This window comes from Miniopterus natalensis, chromosome 17, assembly GCF_054644295.1.
Source record: "Miniopterus natalensis isolate mMinNat1 chromosome 17, mMinNat1.hap1, whole genome shotgun sequence".
In the NCBI taxonomy this organism is placed as follows: domain Eukaryota; kingdom Metazoa; phylum Chordata; class Mammalia; order Chiroptera; family Miniopteridae; genus Miniopterus; species Miniopterus natalensis.
Genome location: NC_142097.1, coordinates 38,235,679 through 38,251,846, shown reverse-complemented (window position 1 = coordinate 38,251,846; position 16,168 = coordinate 38,235,679). Strand labels below are relative to the sequence as shown.

The following is a 16,168-nucleotide window of genomic DNA, read 5'->3' as shown; positions in this document are numbered from 1 at the left end:
AGGAATGAAACGTGAACAACAAACCTATTGCAAATATTCAGCTTCACTCCTGAGAATGCTTAAAAATCAATACCTCAGTAAATCAGGCTACACTGATAGAACGGAATATCATGAAACAATGAGAACTATCTTTTCAAAGGATTTCCAATGACACTGGAATATTCTTAGCAAACTTTAAAAAAAGTGAAAGAAACAGTTAAGCACGATCTCGGTTAGCATGGCTAATTTACATGTGCATCAAATGATTACTACTGGCTTTCTCTGCGGGATGGTGGTAACAGGGACTTGCACAGTCTTCTCTGTTTTCCGGGTTTTCTAAAGCATCTTCTATTTCAAGGAAAGTTACTTTAAAAATAGCTGAATCGATTTCTTCAACAACAGTACATTTTAAATACCGAAGTTTTCATCAGTCTTCGGAACACTCCCCACTATCATCACTTAGTAATGCTCTTTAATTTTTCAAACGTTCATCTTCTATGGGCTTTGTTTCAATTTGGTTTGAAAAGATTTTAAAAGACTAGAAAAGCAGCTTTCAGGTTGCAAGTGTCAATCATTTATTCTCTATTTCAGGAATTTTGACCTTGTGGAGGTATTTCACATGTCTCTTCCCTCGAAGCCATTGAACATATCACCCAGGTCTAAATGGCCAGTGGCAGAAGCTATGGAGGCTGTGGAACTGGGAATTCTTTATGACCTTACCATTGTAAGGGCTCCCAGAACAGCCCGACCCACGGGGCTGCGACATTTAGATTACTTATCATTCAGGTGCCATCCTCTTCTCCTCTCCAAACCTCAATTTTATACTTAATAATAGAAAATTAATTTCTAAACCCCTCTATTCTGACTGTTAGCAAATACTCTAACTTTCAGATTTATTTAAACATGATAAAACGTTAAGCCTTTTATAAGATACAAGGAGAATTCAAGTAACATGCATGCTGACAAAACACTCTAGCAGCAGAATTACCCACCACCCACTAGTGTTAATTCAAACTTTTATAATAAGAACTCAAATGTCTAGTTTGTGTCAAAAATTAAAACCACATCTATAAAAAGACTTATGCTGTGTGTTTAACTTCTTAAGTAATATGGAGGAAATTATAGCACTAAAAAACAATTAAATATTTGACTATAAAGATATACTTTATCCTACCTGAAGTATTTATAACGGGTTAAAATCACATTTGGATAAATCAGTAACAATTCTTTATTTATTTGTAGTACTGTTCACAGTGGCTATGCTGGGTTTCTCAGTTCAGCACCATTCTTTTGTTCACACAGCATTTAAAATGCCTGCTTTGAACCAGGCACCACACATGATGATCTTGGAGCTTTAAAAATGAATATTTAACAAGGACTGTTTTAGGGAACCCATGTCCAGGTCTTCACTGCATTTGGAAATGACTAAACTCTTTTACTAGTTAAGTAAAAACATTTATCAATCAGAAATACAAATTAATCTTCATATCAAGAGCCCAGCACTTGTCATTTTATCATATGGACTTTGGGGTTGGCTCATTCCACCAACTCAGCAAGGACAAAACTCAAGGTGGTAAACACCAGGCCACGTAGGCTCTTGTCCCATTCCCTAGACTTTCTCTGCCAAGTCCTCACATTCTGATTAACTTTTATCCACGTTAGTTAAAATTACCATGCTAAACCCTCATTTCTAGCTTCTTGTATTCCTGTGCTTTTAGTTCAATTCAGAAAAATTTCATCCTTCCAGGCCCGTACGGCCATGCTACCATGTGCCGAGTTTTCTAGATGCTACAGGTACAGAAATGAACAAGACAGACCAGGTGCTGCTAATGGAGCTTACGTTCCAATGGGGGTAAACAAAAAATAAACAAGTGAAAAAAATTAAAAGATGATTTCAGATAGTGAGACGAGCTTTGAAGACTATAGGGAAAGGCAAGACGGTAGAGGTAGGCCAGGCTGTAGACAGAGGGGTCAGGGAAGGACACTGAGGGGTGCAGGGTGGTGAGAATGATGATGGGTGGCCATGGAAAATCTCGGAGAAGAGCATTCTAGGCGGGGGGGTGGGGGGAGCAGGTGCAAAGACCTGAAGGCAGGAGAGAGCAAGGTGCGTTCCAGAAACACACCAGTGCCTTCTGTGGCTGGATCCTTGTAGCCACAGGGAGAGGGGGGCCTGCGCTGCACTCGCACCCTCCTCTCAGGTCACAGCCATTGATTACCCACGGTTCTTTGCATCGTTAAGCTCTTCCTCTCCACCAGTTCCTTCTCCTGTATTTCAAGACATCTTCAGCCTAAAGATATATTCTCCTTAACTCCTGCTGCTCTTTGGGACTCCACCTTCCTTTTAATATCAGATTTTCCAAAAACAATAGAGTATTCACGAGTCCCCACTTCTCACTACTCTCTCACTTATCTTTTGCAACCGTGTTTCTGTCCATACTATCACTTTCAGCGCTCTGTCCAAGATCATCAATGACTTCTCAGTTTCAAATCCTGTGACCTTACCTCTGCCCTCCTCCCTCCTGATTTCCTGTCACATTCTTGACAGTCCTCCTTTCTAAATATTCTCTTCCTTTATTTCCATGAAAGCACATTCTTTTCATATTCCTCTGACCTTGATGACCCTTCCCTGACTGTTTCCTCCCTGACTCTTAACTGAAGCTCCTCCTTCACGGCTGTTTTCGTTCCATTTCCCTCCTGAACAGGCCCTCTCTGTAGGTGACTCACACAGCTGCTTTTTCTGGCCCTGCCTTCTCTTATGATTACCTGTAAATGTTCCTTCAACAGCAAGTGGACATCACAGCTGGGTGTGGTGATGGCACTTCAAACTCAACATGTTTGTAACTGAATTCGTTTTTTTCTTATCCAAACCAGAAAGTTCTCCTACATTCCCAATGGCTTGAGGGTTGATTTATACTTACCCACTCTAACCAATGCCATCTCTGAGGTGGTTCTCAAGTGTGTCTCCTCTGGCCCATCGTCACTGCTGTACTCTCACTACCTTCCTTCACCTCCAGTGTGCCCTCAGGGGCCTCTCGCCTGGATTAATCTCCCACCAACTACTTCTACTGCTGGGGCACCCTGCCAACACTGGCAGATTTTCCTAATAATCACTTGGCTATTGACACTTCATTACCTTAAAATCTTCAGTAGCTTCTCACTCTCCCCCCAGTGAAGCTAAAATACCTATCACAGCTTTGGAGAATTTCAATGATCCCTAGCTGTCCTTTAGCCTCATCACCAGCCACTCTGCTTGGTGAACCCCTAAGCCATGTACATAGTCCTGTTTGCTCTTGCTGTTGTCATTCCTTTGGCTTCAAATACCATCTTCCACATCTACTTATGTTCAAGTGACATCTCTTCCAGTTAATCTTCCCCAATGGCCTTAGCAGAAAACAATTCTTCCCCAATTTACACTCTACCTCGCATTACAGTTGTGTGTGTGTGTGTGTGTGTCTTGCAGTCACTATGTCTTAGAATCTCCTTGAAGATAGTGCCTCTTTTTGCTTTTTTCTGTGTGTCCCCAGAGTGCCTGGGATAATGCCTTCCTGGGATATAGAAAACCCTCCAGAAATGTTTGCCAAGAATTACCCAGGATTTCTAATACTATTTTCTTACTACCTGTAAACTGTCAGTAACACATACAAACTTATACTTGAAAAATTTCATCTAGTAAAAAGAAATTTCATCTATTAAAATGTGAATGTATAATAAAAGAAAATCAAGGCCTAAGTTGTATGTTTTATGAATCTGGCTTTGCTTAAATTGAGCTGCACTTGTATCTGTGCCATTGGAGACTATCTACTCAGAAGTACTCTGAGTGGGTGGCAGAGATGACTAAAGGCAAGGTGAGGTGTGTGCAAGAGTTACCAGGAAGGTACATGTAACACCTTCGCTCTCCATTAGCTTCTCTTTTATTTGCTATTGTCAGAGGATTAAAGCTATTCCATAGAAGGAAATGTCCCTACTTCCTGAAACTGTATCTTTTAGCATCAAAATATCATTTCATACTGCTTTGCTGGAATTATCACTAACACCCTCAACTGCACCACGGTCCGAGTGGACCAACCTGTCCTTTTTATACTCTTCTTCCTACCAGTGAAAGGTAATCCCATTTGTCCACTGGCCCCAGCAAGTCCTTGGAACACTCTCGACAGCTCTCTCTCCTCTCCCTCCCATCTGAACCAACAAGACATCAGGTCAGCTCTACCTTCAGAACATTACCCAAATCTGATCCATTTCTACCACCTTCACTGCTGCTGCCCAAGGCCCAGGCCTCTATCATCTGTCTAAATTCTTGCAATAGCTTTTAAACTGGCCTCCCTACTTCCTTCTTTGCCCTCAATTCAGTCTGTTCTCAGCACTAGCTGGCAGACAGGTCCTTTCAAATGTGAGTCAGATCATGTCATTCCTCTGCTCTAAATCCGCCAAGCCAAGAGTCAAAGCAGAGCCCTTTCAAAGGCCTAGACGCATCTACAGGACCAGTCCACCTCTGAGGTTTCTTCCCTGACCTCTCCTCCTCCTCAGTCGTCATTTCCAGCCACCCTGGCCTCCTTACTGTTCCTCCAAGAAGCCTGGCTCCCTCCCGCCCCTTTAGAGACCTTTTCCTGTACATTTCTGGGTTCAGAGCTAAGCTGCAAAGGCCACAGTTGGCTGAAATCCGACTCTCAGATGAATTCAGCTACTATAACGTAAGCACCTTAGGATCCTGACCCCTGTAAAATCAGTGTAGTGCCTAGCATGGTGTTATACACACTATGAAGGTTTAAAATCATTTAGAGATGAAGAAGAGAGGGAAAAATGAAACAGAATTAGAAGATTCTTCAACTACACTTTTCAAGTTCTTTATCCCAGGATATAGATTGGTTTTAAGAAACTCAAGGGACAATTTACACTTGTTATGCTTAAGAACAATTCACATTTACTCCCCAATTAAAATATTTACACCTTTCCAAAACATCAAAAGAAAGAGTATTTGAGAGTGTTCCTGGACCATAAGTCAACCCCAAATATGTAAACATTATATTGATATTTATTTCAAAAATATATAATTTTAAAGAAGCTTTTCTTAATCTGAAATTTCAATCTGGGAAAATATGTCACCATAAATGTTAAACTTATAAAAACTATAAACTTAGAAATAATTATTAGACAATCTAGAAAAGACCTGAAGCTTAGTCTTAACCTAAAAAAAGAGGGCTACAGCCCCAGTATTCCTAACCAGTATAATATTTGACAGTATTCTAACAGTGTTTTGTCACAATGTGTATTTAATTACTATAGAATGGGATATTCCATGCAATCCCTTCAATGAAAGTCAATGAGAAGGTTAGGAAACTCCCCGTGTTATCTTAGTGGTGCTTAGACATACAGCAAGACGCCGAAATTGCTCATTTGAACAGCTCATACACTTGGTTCTAATGTCTAATGTCCATAAGTCTACGCCAGCACCTCGTAGAGATGAAGTGCAAGGGCGGCAGCCGCGGCTTTCACACGTGGGTTTCCAAGCCCGTGGGAAGCTGAGGCGGTGCCTTACCTTTTCCAGCGTCAGCTCCGTCTCGGCCGCGTGCGTGCGCCTCAGCTCCGACCTCATCTTTTCGGACTCGGCCTTGAGCTTGCTGACCGCGGCCTCGTGGTCCCGGGCGGCCCTCTGCTTCTCCTCGTCCCGGAGCTGCCCGAGCTCCACCAGCTGCTGCTTGCGCTGCGCGTTCACGCTGACCAGCTCTTCTCGCAGCTTATGCACCTGGGCCTCCATGTCAGCGATCACCTTGTTTGGAAAAATGAAAAATGGGCAGAGGAAGGTCATAAAAGAATCGCGAAAGTCTAAAAAAGTACAAAAATGCCCACTTCCTGCCTTCCTTCTATGTTCCTCTAATCCCAGGCCATCCTAGCCCAGACATAAATACTGCCCAGAACATTTGACCACGTATTTAGTTTTACATATTTCAAACATCTATGTGAATGGATTAGTACATGTGTTATTCTGCAACCTGCAAAGGTCCTCAACTTCAGGGGAAGGAGTAGGGGGCTGACCATGACACCGTGATTAAGTCAGAGACACTGGGACAGGGCTGAACAGTTCCAGATCAGTAGTGTTATCAACGCCCGCCTGAAGCTCAAACAAATGCCCTCTGCAGAGAAGCTGTTACAGTCTGATGTCTCCAAGTTTCCCATAAATCAAGATAAACCAAAAATGAGATCATATTTAAAAATTACTAAGCCCAGAAAACCCCCACCATTGACAAGAGTCAACACACACAGATCCCCCAGCAAGCACTTCAGATACGGGAATGATCAGGGAAAGAACACAAAATAAACCTGTGTAAATTATTTAAAGGAACAAAGGGGGGGGATCATAAAACAAATAAACCAGGAGAGGCTTAGCAGAAATTTACCAATTTGAGAAAGAACCAAATATGATTTCTGACAAGGAAATTTTTGTATAAAAGATGGAATAAGTGAGCTAAGGCAGTTTAACCAGCAGAAGTGAGAAGCGGTGGAACAGAAGAGGTCTATTAATAATAAGCTACACACAGCGCAGCACAGGACATCAGAAGCCAAGGCCTACAGGGAGGCGTGTGAGGCTAGAAGGCAAATCCGAAGGTCCAGCACACGGCTGGAGTTCCAGGCAAAGAGGACAGGTGGGGAGGTAGGGAAGCCAGGAAAATATAATGGCAGAATGTTCCAGAACTGAGGAAAGGCAAGAACCTATGGAATCCGGGGAGCAGAACACTATCAAGCAGAATAAAAATTTAAAAAAAGTAAAGAAAAGAAATATGTAGCCTTAACATGTTACTTACATGTTTTCAAAAGGCTAATTTTTAATAAAGTAGGCAACCAAATTAAGATATTGGTAACACAGAGCAACTTCTGGCAAGACTAATGATGAACCAGGAAAGAAAGCACAAATTAACAATATTAGGGATGAAAATAAACTCACAGAAGTATTAACTAGAAAAATAGTGTAATGACTATACATTAAAATAAAATTTTAATGAAATATTAAAATTTAAAAAAGGACATACTATGGATCCATCACAGATTAAAAAGATAAGACAGTACTGTAAAAATATTATGGCAATAATTGAAGAACCTGGGTGAAACAGATCCCTACAAAAATATAAATGTCAAAAGAGCTAAATAAATAGAAAAAGTAATTTAAAATATCCCCACAAAGATGGACACAGACAATAGTGCGGTGAAGGCAGGAGCCAGGTGGGGGCACAATCGGGGGAATGGAGGATACCTAATATTCTTAACAATAAAAAAATAAATTAAAAAATTTTAATAATCTTTAAAGTACAACATAGGGAATATAGTCAATAATACTGTAATATCTATGTATGGTTTCAGATGGGCACTACATTTATCAGGGTGATCATTGTAAGTTATATAAGTGTCTAATCACTGGGTTGTACACCGGAAACTAATATAATTTTGTACGCCAATTATAATTGAAAAATAAAAAATTATTTTAGAAAATATTCCCACAAAGTAAACACTAAACTCAGATAATTTTACAGGTGAGTTCTAAAAATCCTCCCAAGAGACAGATAATTCTAGTTTCTTACAAACTTTTCTGAAGAATAGAGAAAGATAAATACACCTTTAGAAGTTATAATATTGATAGCGAGGGGTGACAGAAATTGGAAGAGAGAAATTAGAGGCCGACTCACTCATGACACAGACATAAATTAGCAAACCAAGTAAAACAAAATGCAAAAATATGTAAACACTAAGTTGCAAAGAGTGTAAGGGCAGCTTACCATTTAAAATAAATGCCAATAAATATCAAATTTAAATGAAAAGGAAACTCTCTAGGCTATAAAAATCTACCAAAACTAACTAGAAAAACTGGAAAATATGAGTCATCCTATAACCATTAGAAAAATTTAAATAGTAGTCAAAAATCTTTCCAGAAATGAAATATCAAGGCCAGATGGCTTTATTGGCCAGTTTCACCAAGTACTTAAGAAACAAATAACTCACTCTGATATTAATTCTTTCAGAGAACAGAAAAGGGATTATTCAGCAACTCAATTTATGAGGCCAGCATAACATCAATTAAAAACCCTTTTCAAAAAAGAGAAATCTCAGGTCAACCTCAACAATGATTATCAAGTTGAATCCAGTGATAATACATCATGAAAGAATTGGGAAGGACATAATGTTAGAGTAATGTTAGAAAATAGCCTATAATATGATCTACTCCATTAAAGTATTAAAAGAAAAAAGCCTTAGGATTATCTCGATACACAGAAAATCATTTGGTAAAATTCCACGACAGAACCTCCTAGCAAAATAGGGAACAGAACGCCCTGGCCAGTTTGGCTCAGTGGTTAGAGCGTCAGCCCATGGGCTGAAGGGTCTTGGGTTCGATTCCAGCCACAGGCATGTACCTCAGTTGCAGGCTCAATCCCCGGTCTCTCGGCGCTGTGCGGGAGGCAGCCAATTGATGTGTCTATCCCACATCGATGTTTCTCTCCCCCTCTCCTCCTCCTTCCCTCCATCTCTCTCTCCCCCCTCCGCTGTCCACTCTCTCTGAAAAGCAATGGAAAAAATATCCTTGGGTGAGGATTTAAAAAAAACCCCCAAAACAACCCCCCCCCAAATAGGGAAAACAGAAGAGACCATTCTTAACCAGATAAAAGGTAGGTACCAAAAACTCAGCATTTTTATTCGCTCTTTATCATGAAGTTTTAAAATAGCCCTTTTAAAACCAGGAAGAAGAAAAGAATGCCTACTATCACTACTTATATTCTTAACTCTATGACCGAAAAATAAATACAAACAAAACCATCTGTAATCATGGATGTTACGACTGTCTATAGAGAAAATGCAAAACGAATATACAAATTATTAGAAATAATGAAGGAGTTTAAAAAGGGTTTGAATAAAAGGTTAATGTTAAAAATCATTTGTAATTTTTATACACTAGCAAAAAATTATACAACAGCATTTACAACTATAATAAATATAGGATTCTCAGAAATGTCTACCAAAAGATGTGCAAAACTCTATAAGCCTTTCTGAAACACACTGAAGATCTAAATAACTGAGAAATGTATCAGGGGGATGGAAAGTCTCTCCATCAGTTCTCCCCAAATTGACTGACAGCATCCATCAACGCAAGTTCAACTAAAGTCTCAACAAAAGCTTTCAAGAAACTTGACAAGATGAATCTACAGCGTATGGGGATGAACAGGGTACCATGATACTCCTAAAGAGAGACATTCCAGACCACACATTAGGGCCTAAAATAGTGTCACTACATTTAACACAGTGTAATATTATCACAGCAGCAATTTTCAACCTTTTTCATCTCGTGGCGCATAAACTCATTACTAAAATTCCGCAGCACACCCAAAAAATATATTATTTGCTGACCTGACCAAAAATAGGTATAATTATGATTGATTTACAAAAATAATAATAGTAATTACCTACCCTTTTTGCTCCAATGTGACTTTTTAAAAAATCAGGTGCCTCTGCTTACATATAAGGATTTGTGGTAGCAAGAATTAACCAATCCGACACAACCTTATTATGCGATGTGACCAATAAAGTGCAACTCTGTTATATGACCTATATATTTATGGTTCAAGACAGGGCATTCACACTGGATTGTTGTGTTGGCTGCTGTCATTTTTTTCATCTGACAATCTAAGGGAAAAGAGGTCAGTGCCCCTGACTAAATAGTCAGGTGCTGCATATTTTTAAAATTCTAGCAGCCCACTGGTTGAAAACTGCTGTCATAGAGAATAGAAAAACTAGAGTAGTGGAACATAACAGACAGGCTCACACTGGGCAGAGCTGGCATCACCGTTTAGTGGGTAAATGGTGAACCAGTCTAAAAATTGTGCTAAGACAGTATGTTATTCATATGAAAAAATGAAATCAGATCCCTACCTTACACAACAGACAAAAGTCCATTCTCTCCATTCCTAGGTATATATCCAAGAGAAATAAAACATATCTCTGTGTATGTGGGGATAGTGAGCCAATAATACCACTGGATTAAGGACAATGGTTGCCTCTGGGACAGGGATGCCAGGAGCATGGGAAAGGAAGGACCTATAGGTAGAGGCAACAGTTTTAATAATGTTCTAATGCAAACATTATGACAATTTTCTCTTTTGTTGAGGATATGTCCCTCAATTTCACTTATGTTTTTGAATACCACATTTTTAACTTGCTGCATCTAAGATGCAAGCAGAACTTTCTTGACTCATAATGCCTGTGCGCTACCCAATGGAAAATGCTTTTATAAACCCCTTAACTGACTGCAAGATATTCAGAACGAAGAGCCAGCAGACTTACCTTTATGGTAATTCACAATTTTTTCTGAGATCCAACTTGCATGTTTGGTATATTTAAAGTACCTTTGTGCTTTCACTCTTGATCTACAGTTACTAGACTCAGGAATTAGAGATAAAGTCATGAGCTCACCTGTGACTCAGTGAAAACATTTCCTCCACAGCTTGTAAAGATGAGAAAGGGACTTACACACCCCAAATTCCAAAAGGATCGCTTAACTCTGGAAGGAATTCTATACACGAAATTAAAACGTGGCATCACTGATCACAATGACACTATTAAGTCACACGATGAAAAAGAGGACAGTTTAAACATATAGGAAAGGCAAGAAAAAACTTCATTTGGTGAAAAATTTTAGAACCATTAATACGCAGTTTTGGAACATACTACAAAGGACATAGATGAAGAGAGAAAAAATATTTTTACCTGCAAAGGAAGAGAGTGCTCCAGGCAGAGTAATAAAGAAAAGGGTGAGGGTGACAGGACAGGAGAAGAACGCCCGTTCTTGGCACGTGGACCCGTGGAAAAGGCAGCAGAACGTGTGACGAGCCCCATGACCAGCAAACATCAGGGCTGCGCAATGGCAACACTGCTAAAAACTCACAACCGATGGTGAAATTTCTAGTTTTATCCTAGAACCACCCAAATCATCTCACTGAAAGTAGTTCTTGAGCGAAGTGAGTAAAAACCCAGAACAATCTGCATTTAGATTAACTTACAATTAAAAGGAAAAAAGATTCACAGCACATTGAACTATTTTGGGAAATTTGCAAATAAATGTCTACTCACTTAAAAGAACTACTATGTATAAGCATTTATTTTAGCAACGAAACTATCTAATTAACAGAAGCATAAATTATAAATATATAAAAATTTTCTAGACTCAAATTTAGAAAAGTGGAAATACCCACTTGAGAACAACGACACTAAGAGACACTAGCTTCAAACAGCACCTGGTAAATGCCACCTTGAGAAGACCACGCCTAAGTACTGAAAAGCCAACCTGGACCCATCACCCGCAGCTCACTGGCTGCGACATCGGGCTCAGGGCCAGGAGGACCACGTGCTGGGAAGGTGTTATTTGCAGCGTCTAGAAACACTCAAAGGTATTTTCTTGACAGTTTCTGGGAGTGACAGGTACCTACCTGGCCTGGGAAGAAGAATGAAATTCGGGCTGAGTTCTTCACTAGAAACCTTCTGTAAAGAACAACAGTCGAGTAATTGGAAAGTAGATTTCCAACACTCTCTCTCCATTTACTAAACTTCCCATTTCCCAAAACAGCAAAATTTTGACCTAGGTTTTCCACCAGTTATTAGCCTCTCTATGCAAACATTCTACACCCTAAGGTGAGAATTCAGAAAACACGAACTGCTGTGCTAACAGCCAGAGGACTTTACCGAGCAAACACTCCGAAGTTAGGCTGCTTAATTAAACGTGGGGAAATCCAGAACACGCAGAGGCACAGGGCTGGCTCTCCAGCAAGGGGCGAGGGAAGGTGAAGAGCCCTGCCCTCAGGAGGGCGAAGCCCACTCGGTGACCCTCCACAGGATGGGCACGGGCGCCCCGCTATCGTTACCTCTGACAGCATTTCCTTCCCAGCACGCATGCATTTCTGTGCACTGTGCACTTCATGCGACTGATTCTTCAAATATTTGCAGAAACTAATACAAAAGGATCACACGATATATTTTAAGTCAGCACCATGTAAACACCAGAATCACATTTCTAATTTAAGTGTGCATTAAAAACATACTATAAGTCAGACTCATCTAAAGAAATAAACCTGAAGTGTTATTATTTCAATTTTTTCCCCTAAACACTAGATTACAAGTAAAGATACCTAGTTTAATATTCCTTTCTCTGAGTGCATGAAGCAGTGTAACTCTTGACGGATCTAGTTCTAGGAATTCTGAAAGACGCTCAAGGACCCAGGCTAAAGTAAATCCACTCTAAAGCCATTGCTTGATATGAATATCTCCAGCACGGTAGCACAGTGTCCTCCCCAGTCAACCTGACCTTAAGAGACAGCTTTACTGTCCAGGTGGGCCACCCCAAGATACCTTAGAGGTCAGCATACCCTGTATTATGTGTAGGGTATGGAGTCAGCCAAGAGAGGGAGGTTACCTCGCTCGTAATCCACCCACTTGAGAAAGCCTCCTGGGGGATTTGGGCATCAACACAGCAACCCCTTGAGACTGCAGCAACAACTTAATTATAATAACCTGTATTTTTGTACATGATCTGTTACTTGTGGCTTTTACCTCTCTATTTATAAAATGAATTCACCATATATAAAAAGGTATTTTGGGGGCAAAGTCAGTGCAAATAGCTAGAAAAAAAATGTTCTAACTAAACCCATGGTGATGTTATTTACCTCTGCTTATAAATATAAAGTATATAATTGTTAAATTTTAATAATTTAGCCTTTTCACATTAAAATTACTTTCAATTATATTAACCTTTTCACGGGTATTTTTAGCTGAGGCTCTATAAGAGTGTAAAACAGGATGTTCTTAAATATATTCAAGTGTATATTAGCTTGAAGGTATTAGATATAGATATCTAATCTAATGGGTATAGATAGCTCTATAACAACTGGCATATGGACATTAGAAACATGACTCATAACAATGACATACTATGAAAACAGGTTTAAAATTAATTCATAGGTGGATTTAGGCTACCACTTCAAGGATTCGTTTCACTAAATATAATGTCAAACTCTTTTCAACATTACAGTCTGGTAAAACTAGACAGTTATGAAATCTAAGTAAAGTTATGCATCTTAGATAATCAAGCACTTAGCTACAGGCATACGGATCCTAATTATAAAACTTTTAAAACTAACTAAGGAAGGAAAGCTATCTGGATCCAGATCATAGATACCAAAACCCATAAAAAAATGCTAATATAAGTAAATTTAGAGATGAAAAGAAAAATTAAATGTGTTTGAATTAGCTTAACACTTTTGATAAATACATGAATTGATTTTCCCCTAAATACAAATAAATATTAAACATATTTGAAGATAGGCAGTTTTGTTAACAAGAATAGCCTCCACAACTTAATGCAGAGCTCTTCCAAAACCATTCTGCAATTAAAGGCTCTGTCCATGTAACTACCTGTAACTCCCACTGGTCAGTAGTCACCCAGTTGCTGATGCCTGTTAACCTGCTGGTAGCCTGCTAGTTAGGTGCCTGTTGTACTTGCTCAGTGTGCTGAACAAGGTCACCTGACAAAACATGAGACAGATGATTTCGCTTTTATTACCCTAAAAGGTTCAGAAGCTCCTTTCACCCTCTCTTCCAGTTAGCCTCAGACACAACCTGGCACTTGCCCAGCCGCCCTCTGGATCACTCCCTGCCAAGAAGGGCACGTCCAGCAGGGCTCTCGCCAAACGAGATCCTGCCTCCCAGGTAGGCTCACAGCCATGAACTTGGGCCACCCGCTGACTAAATCTTGTTGTTACCCTCAATCTCGGATACTTATTTGCTTCACAGTTTGGGGTTTGGACTCCTGACTCCACGCATGTTCCGAAACCAAGGTTACTACCTGTACCCAAAATTGCTTAGGTGATTACATTCCTGTCTTTACGTAGTCACATCCTTTTTTATCATCTCTTGTTTTAACTACCTGGACTCATGAAGTCCTTTCCCTGACCTCTTGATCTGACTTCATTATCCTAAAACTGACCTACTTGAATTTCTGAACCCCCTAATAATTTTAAAGGTCCATTTTAATGCCTAGCTACCTAGGTATCTGGTCTCCTCCCTCTGCCATGTCCTAGGGTACTGACATTACTAGGCTTATGCTCAGGCTATTTATTGAGAAACCAGCAAACCCTAAGAAAGTATTTGAATGAAACTAAATACCTGCAAAGTACTGAAACAGAAAGACATGTTGCTATGGGTACAGAACTCTATGACCTTCGTCTTACTCTGGGCAGTTCCACAGCACAGCAGCCAATAAGCAGGCAGAGACGGAACTAAGAATGTGATCAAAGAAATGAGAAGGTACATATTACTTTTATTAGCAAAAAATTATGTAAAGGGTTTTTTGTTTGTTTTTCTTGTTTGTTCAGTAAGAGATGCCTTGGATGTGGGCATATGCCATAATACAATTTCAAAAGTCATAAGGAAAGATTTTCCCCCCAGGTCTGTATGATTATAATTGGATGTATACAATCAAGTGGATACTGTTAATTAAATGTTATGCACAATACAAACCACATCACTTAAATAATCCTCTGAATTTCAATTCTATGATTTAGAAAACCATTGTGCCTGTGTGTGTTTCATATGCCTCAAAATTTTACAAGCAGCTTCACAGACTTATTTGAAACCCTTATAATAAAAGTGTAGGTATTATCATTCTCATCAAAAATAATAAAATGCATCTCTAAAAGATTGGATTAAGGCAGCGATTTTCAACCATTTTCATCTCATGGCACACAAACTAATTACTGAAATTCTGTGACACATCAAAAAACATGTTTTGCCAATCTGACAAAAAATAGGTATAATTTTGATTCATTTACAACAGCTATTGTTGTGCTGGCTGTGGTCATTTTTTCATTTGACAATCTCAGGGAAAAGAGGTCAGTGCCCCTGACTAAATAGGTGTTGCATGTTTTAAAGGTTCTTGCAGCACACCGTTGGAAATTGCTGGATTAAGGTATTACCTTAGTTCACAAACTATGCAAGTAGCAACCAGAATCAGCTCTCAGGCCCTCTGACTTTCCTCACCCGCTCTATTGGACAGTCCTGTGCTTTAACTAAAGCTTCCTGCTCTGAAACTCATAGAAATTTTGCACAGAGGTTTAGGCTCAGGTGGCTGGGGTACTTTCTTAAATTTTCAAGCAAAATCTTTAGTGACCATTAGTCCTTATATTTTATTTTACAAAGAGTTGCCAGCTGGATCAATAAAAACTATTCAACTAACATGTTGATGCTAAGGAAATCTAAAACAATGCTAGTGGGGGAAAGCACGTTAGATTCTTCCACAAGGAGTGATTTCCCACGCACTGGTGAGCTACCTATCTGAAACACCATTTTAATAAAGCCTGGTATCTTGTTTCTCACTCACATTTTACCACATCATGAAATTACATTTCAACAAGATGTTCAAGATTTACGAAGAAAGTCCTGCCTCAATCAGACTTCTATTTATCTTTGACAATGTTTCAGTTTTTTATGCAGTTTCTGTTTCAGAGCATTCTTCTAAGTTCTCTTTCCACTTAGGCTCTGTGCCTTCTGCTCGCTATGACACTGACTGCTGCACCTTGGGGACCATCGGATGTACTTTCCACGCTGACGAAACTCCGCCTGCGTTCTGTTGTTCTTCACTTTGGCAACAGAGGAACTGTGTCGCTCTATTTAAAGCACACACGACCGCCATTGCAGAGCACACATAAGGTGTCCCTACGCTGTTCTGAGTTACTCATATCAGTAAACCCCAATGACTTATCCTTGTTTTCCTAACCCTAAAAAGTGTATCCCTTTGCTGCACCAATGACAGAAATACCTCACTGGGCACTCCTGTAGGAACGCAGTAAATGACGTTTCATAGCTGCTTCAGAGGATGCCAGATCACTGAACACTAAAATAACAGATAAAGCCTTCTGAACGCCTCCAAATTTCTCTGAGAAAGTGCACTATGGATTTACTAGTCAGGAGCGCCTCAGAAAACAAATATTAGAGTAGATGAAAACAGAAAAATTGGGCCTCTGCATTGACAAACATTTTCTTTATGACATTTTCTCAAGTGTTTCTTTAAAATTCTAAGATACACAATAAAAAAATACAGATAGTGAAACAAACCAAATGGCATGAAAGTGCTCTGAATGTACACACGCAAGGGAAAACTACTCACCAC

General features: G+C 39.6%; 1 protein-coding gene across 1 annotated transcript in view; it reads right to left on the bottom strand.

Annotated features, from left to right (window-relative positions):
* The window catches only part of CEP112 (centrosomal protein 112), a 214,867-nt gene that overhangs the window by 83,512 nt on the left and 115,187 nt on the right, over window positions 1-16,168 (bottom strand). Inside the window, exon 20 of the mRNA XM_016214517.2 lies at window positions 5,513-5,743. Within this exon, the coding sequence (XP_016070003.2) occupies window positions 5,513-5,743 (231 nt within the window). The remainder of the gene's footprint in view (window positions 1-5,512; window positions 5,744-16,168) is intronic.